The sequence below is a fragment of the Arachis ipaensis genome, chromosome B02 (genome assembly GCF_000816755.2).
Source record: "Arachis ipaensis cultivar K30076 chromosome B02, Araip1.1, whole genome shotgun sequence".
In the NCBI taxonomy this organism is placed as follows: Eukaryota; Viridiplantae; Streptophyta; class Magnoliopsida; order Fabales; family Fabaceae; genus Arachis; species Arachis ipaensis.
In genome coordinates this window covers 4586011-4592199 of record NC_029786.2, presented here as the reverse complement: position 1 = coordinate 4592199, position 6189 = coordinate 4586011, and the positions used below count along the sequence as shown (strand labels likewise).

The following is a 6189-nucleotide window of genomic DNA, read 5'->3' as shown; positions in this document are numbered from 1 at the left end:
TCTGGAATAATTCTTTTTCGACCATCAGGTCTTCGATATTCTCTTTGTTTAACTGGGCTAGAAATCCGGACAGAGTTCATAACTTTGGTTGACCCATCACCAACAGGACCTCCATTCTTCTTACTATCACCAACTTGCGGCTCAACTGTCTTTGTAGCAATGGTGACATTGACATGAGGTTTTGCGATTATTTCGTTTGGTTGGATATCAGAAACCACTTTTTTGCTAGGTGTTTGCTTGGCAGAAGCTGCTTCTAGCAATAATTGTGCTGGACTTTCCGCTAAGTTTCCTTGACGCCCTCTCACATCACCATAGCGATTCTTCTTCAACTCATCTAATTCAGCATCATTTAGTCTCTGACCAAGTTCATTCACCTCGAAATTATACTTGGCCACAGTTCCATCCAAGGAACACGCAAAAAGTGAATATCCATCAGGGCTCCTGTTTAAAATGGGAAACAATTAATAATAGGTATCACTTAGCAAGATGGAAGAACTAAACTAGTCCATGCACACACATAAATACACAATGAAGCCATAGATAACAAGCATACCAAGATAAATCCACAACACTTTGTGTGAAGAAATGCTTAGCCACAAAAAGAGGACGAGGACTTGCAGTCGTCCACACTGTTATAGTTCGATCTTGACTTCCAATGGCAATAACATTATATGGTTGTGCCTCTTTGCTTCCTATCTTGGAAGCACCATTGGCCCACCCAACAGGTACAGCCTTCCCTTCTAGAGCATCGGAAAAATTTCTTCTGAACATTGAATGGTTAAATTTCACCACAATAACTGGGGCATTGTGTCCTAAGAAGTCAAATGTTGCAGACCATTCCCCTCTCTCTAGGACAGGCGCTGAATGCCTCGGCTTCTGGAAGCCATGAGTAGTAGTGATAAAATGACCACAGGGAGACCATCCAAGCCGTCTAAAAAAGGTTGATCCAAGCTGAAAAGTAGGCAATTCAATTAGAAAACAGAAAGTATTATCGGGCTATAAGAGATTTCAGAACAAAGATACATACTGATTTTGCCCAGTGACCATCTGTCCTGTGAGCAAGACTCCAATCACTAGTTCGCCAAATAATGACAGTCTTATCATCAGATTGACTCGCTATAAAAGATCCAATAGGATCCCAAGCAACCCCCTTAACAAGGCTAGAGTGGCCCCTTAGAACAGCAGTGCAAATGCCATTGCTCATATTCCATATATGGATAGTATTGTCCAAACTCGCACTAGCCAATGTGGAGTCATCAGGTGACCAATTGAGATCCACCTACTTTAAGCATGGATAAATAGATCCCAAGTTAAAGATGCTCGTTGAAAATGTAAAGACATTGGAGGAGCAAGGTAATGAAATAATGATGAGTTAATTTCTCTGAAACATAGAATACTTCTCTAGTAAATCAAAAGAGGTTGAAATAGTAAAAGCGATTGCATTACCACATCTGCGGTGTGCCCTCTCAAAGTCATCGCAACTTTCCAGTTTTCAATATCTGGTGGCTCTCCGCTGCCGAATTCAGTGGTTCCTGAACCAGGTTTTCTCTCATGAATCAATATCACCTGGTCATCAGACCCCGATGCAACATACCTCCCATGCCTAGCCCACCTAACACAGTTAACAGACCCAAAATGATCCCGCAGGGTTGCAAGAAGCCTCTGAGTGAAGTCATCATTTGCCAAGTCTAGAGAAACAGACTTCATATTCCATATGCGAACCTACACGATTCAAACAAAAAAGAAATCAATCGTGCCTCAGAGTAGCTGACTAACAAGTAATCATGCGCCAACTATCTAAACAGACTCTCTTTTTCCCAATGAGTTCAGCAAAAATATCAAACAAAATGGAACAAAAATATTCGACTTATCCATATAAACAAACGATAAGCCATATCCATAGACACCAAGCAATTCCATAATCCAAAATTCAAACTGATATCAGTAAATTGAGACCCTTGGAAAAATTCAAAAAAAAAAAGGAAAAAAAGAAAGCAATTAAGACTTAGAGAAGAAGAAAAGTACATACCTTGTGGTCACCACCGCCAGTAGCGAAGCGTAGGCCACCTGGTTGAACATCAATGGAGAAAATTTGCATACCCTCATGCCTAACCCAGATTGGTTTCTCAGCTTTCATCTTCCAAAAATATCTTCTTTTGCACCAAAAACAGCTTCTTTTTCACTGTTCGATGCAAATTCAATCTCTCTCCTTTTTTTCTCCCAACGGGGGAGTGGAGGGAGCTGAGAACTTCACTCACTCCGTTCAAAACCTAAGAGAATCCAAAGAGAAAATTGATGGTTCTGAAACACCCCCTTTACCCTCCACAAAACCCCCCACTGTGAAAAAAAAAGAAAAAACCCTAGTGAAAATTTGGCATGTAAAATTCTGAAATTGAGAAAAACCCCCCAAGAAAAACAAAATACCCTAAATTGAAAAGTGAAAACAATATTCAATTTTCGTTTGTTTTTTCAATTTACCGAAAAGGGGGAAAATTAAAAGTGAAAAAGACAAAGCACCAATATTTGGGGGCTAGTAACAAAAAACCCTATAAAATGATGGGAGTGTTTGGAGAAGAGTGAATTTAATTTTCCTCTTTTAGCGGTCACATCTCAAAAGACCCTAAAGTTGAAAAAGGGACCAGAAGAAAATTATTGAAAAAAAAAAAAGTGTAGAGAAGACTAACTAGCAGGAGTGTTCAGTTTTCGGTTTGGTTTGGTTCGTTTTTAAAAAAATTCATCCGAATTAATTATATATAAAATATTTAGTTTGGTTTGGTTTGGTTTTTTTTTAAAAAACCAACCAAATCAATTAAAATTGGATTGGCTTGGTTCGGTTTTTGGGTTTTTTTATACTAATTCAAAAGAATAACATATTCTAATTATATCTAGTGTACTAAAAATCTGTCCTAAACTATTTACATATGCAATAAAATACCAAATACCAACACATAATTAATAAAATAGCAGGTTCAATTTCAAAAAGGTATAAACAAAGTCACAACATAATCATTAACACCAAAACTTCTTGTTTCCAATACTTATTTCAGTACTCAAAATTCTGGGAAAGGCCATAGCCAATCTCCCAAGTTGGAAAAGGACATGCGCAATTCTTAAGACCAAACCAATTTGTATTATAAGCTACTAACTACATAAAAAATTAATTTTTCCCAGAAAATAAATCAATCATATAAATTAAATGATAAATAATGCCTCTGCATTCTTTCATAGATCATATATATATAGACAAACCATTAAAATTTAAATCAAATTGAATCCAATTCCAAGCTCAGAATCCAAATTAAATTGAATTCAGAATCACATCAGCATCCAACAAATTAAATAAATAATCCAATTCCAAACTCTGAGCACAAACTCAGCTCAGAATCTTAAAAATTAATTGGAAAAAAGATGAAACTGAAGAAGCATTGGCTTACCGGAGGGATGGCGAGAGAAGAACGGCGATGACAAAGTGAGCTCGGAGAGTGCGAGACAGAGTGAGCTCGCGATGAGAGTGTGAGACAGAGTTACCTAAAATCAGAGGAGAAGAGAAGAGGCAACAGCCAAAAATGGCGAGGAGGGGAGAAGCAGCGACGACCCACGCGAGGAGCGGAGGAACCCTTCGCGACGGCGACGCCACGAGCTCAGCTCATAACTTCGTGCGACGGCGAGGAGAGGAGGAACGATGCAAGGAGGGCCGAATAGAGCTTCCCCGGATGACGACGGCACCCACGGTGTGTCCCGCCGTCGGCGACAGTACCCTCTACCGGAGGAGAAGAGTTCGACGACGACTTTGAAGAGGGATGGGAGCTGCTGGCAACGTTCGAAGAAGGTTTAGGGTTGGGTTCTTCTTGAGAGAGAGAGGGTTGGGTTCTAAAAATTTATATTTTGAATAAATTAGTCTATAAATTATAGTTATTGGAAATTTAGAATTGAATCTGCAATTGATTCGGTTGGATTATTGGATCACTAGTTTAACTAATAAATTACTGATTAAATCGATCAAAGTTTAATTTTTATTTTAATAATTATATATTATTAAAAATACTTAATTTAAAAAAGAGTAAATATAAAATTAAAAATAAATTAAATTAATATGAACACTATTCATTAGAATAAAAAAATAAAAAAAATTCTTAAATTTTGCATAACTAAAAAATAATACATCAAGTTATTAATTATGATATGTTTAATAGTTCGTAATATATTTATAAAAAGATACCATATATTATAAAGAGTAAACTTGGTCTAGTGGTTATTTTACATGTCTCAGGTTTGAACCCAGCCTAGCAGCATATCCTCTAATTTTTTGAAATTTGAGCGATGCGCGTGCTGACGTCAACGGATCAATCGGTCCGATTCAGTCTTTGGTTTAGACCGAATTTGATTGGATTTTTTGAGTTTGATCAGTTTGTTTGTTTGTCTGATTAGAATGTTAACTCAGACTTGTTTAAGGTTTGATTTTTTTGTCGAACCGGCCAGTCTAGTCCGAATTTGATAACTATGCTATAAATAAAAAAATATATAGTTAAATAGGTCTTTAGAAAATTTTGCATTAGACATTTTCGTCCTTCATTGAGGTCCTGAACTTTAGAAAAATAAGATACATAAATCTGTATTTTAATCAATTCCATGGTTTTCACTTGAATAAATAGGTTCTAGAAAATATGATAGAAAGATCTATATGTCTTGTTTTTATAAAGTTTAGGAATCTTAACATAATAAAATGGGAATGGATCCTCTCAATTGTTAAAAAAAATTGAGAGAGTAAAATGTAATTTCTAATTTCTCATTGCTCTCTCTCTCTCGTTTTTTTTTTATCCCATTTATAAAATTATTGGTGAGATATCACAGTTTACTCTCTCAATTGTTAAAAAAATTGAGAGGATCCATTCCTAATTTAGAGACAGAAACATCTGATTCAAAATTTTTTAAGAACCTATTTGAATATATACTCTAAAAAAATTATTAATAAAATCTTCAAAAAAATCTTAATTTAAACTATTTACGTTTATTATTTTGGAGAACTTTATTAATATATTTTTAATAACTAATTTGTACAAAATATAAATCTTTAAGGGTTTATTTATTATTTTATTCTTTTTAAAAAATGAAAACAACACCATTTTAAAAGTATACCACCGAGCTGATAACTCTCAAGAAACTCGACCAGTTTTAACTTTTAACAGTATATTAGTTAATTGTCAGTTCCACCAATTTTTAGACCAGTTTTTTGCCAGGTGATTCTCAATGTCAACTGAAACGATCAGATGACTGATTCCCAAATAACCTGTAGTTAATTCAGTAGATTTGTAGTGTGCACAATATTTTTTAATATTAATAAAAGAAAGTTGGAGGATAAGATAGATATTGCAGAATACACAAAAACAATTCCACGGCAAGAAGAAATGCATTAAAAAGAAAAACATATTTTATAAATACTTTTTCCTGTTAATGTTATTTGAATATATAAACTACTTCACCATATACTTTGTGTCTATGCTATTGTACCTTTTTTTTCACACAAAAAGAAAAACATGAATCAATAAAATGAAACTCATAATTTATATTATTCTTATATTTTTTCTTTGTACCCATATTGAGTAGTGTGCAACTTTGAAAGATCACTAATGTTAAATGCATGATATAATTTGGAAAATGCCAAAGGAAGAAAATAGAAGAACCACTGAGAAGTACCCTTAGTTTCCATGGATTTGAAAGTGTAAGTGACAAAGAAAATGTGTTTGATACTATCCTAGTTGTCATTGCAATTTGCAACCCAAGAACACCAAGATTAGCATTTAATTTTATTTGCACCAAGAAGTCCAAGATTTTTTTGGTAAGAAAATAGCTAAATTAGTTTATTACAAAAAGTTAATAGGGTACCATTTCTAGAAAGGATAACACAGTACACATCTATTTCTTTTTTGGACAGGGATAACACAGCTTTGAAAGTTACATTTTGAATTAGAATATGATAAGAGATGCCTTTTTGTAGTCACTCTCACTATAATTATATATTAGCTTTGATACATACTTTTTAATTTTTTTAATAAAAATCAAACAAATCAATCTTATTGATAGTTGTATTTTTTAAAGACCAATGTAATTTTTCTGAGATCTAACTTAATGCACCTTAATTTTTGAGACTATTTTGGTTATTAACTTTTATAAAATTTTACATTTCATTCT

The 6189-nt window shown here is 34.2% G+C and overlaps 1 protein-coding gene across 1 annotated transcript in view; it reads right to left on the bottom strand.

Annotated features, from left to right (window-relative positions):
• The window catches only part of LOC107623662 (protein HIRA), a gene marked incomplete in the record, with an annotated part of 7684 nt that extends 3812 nt beyond the window's left edge, over window positions 1–3872 (bottom strand). The window contains 6 exon segments of the mRNA XM_016326011.2: window positions 1–441; window positions 554–951; window positions 1028–1279; window positions 1447–1722; window positions 2030–2337; window positions 3435–3872. Of these exon segments, the coding sequence (XP_016181497.1) occupies window positions 1–441; window positions 554–951; window positions 1028–1279; window positions 1447–1722; window positions 2030–2137 (1475 nt within the window).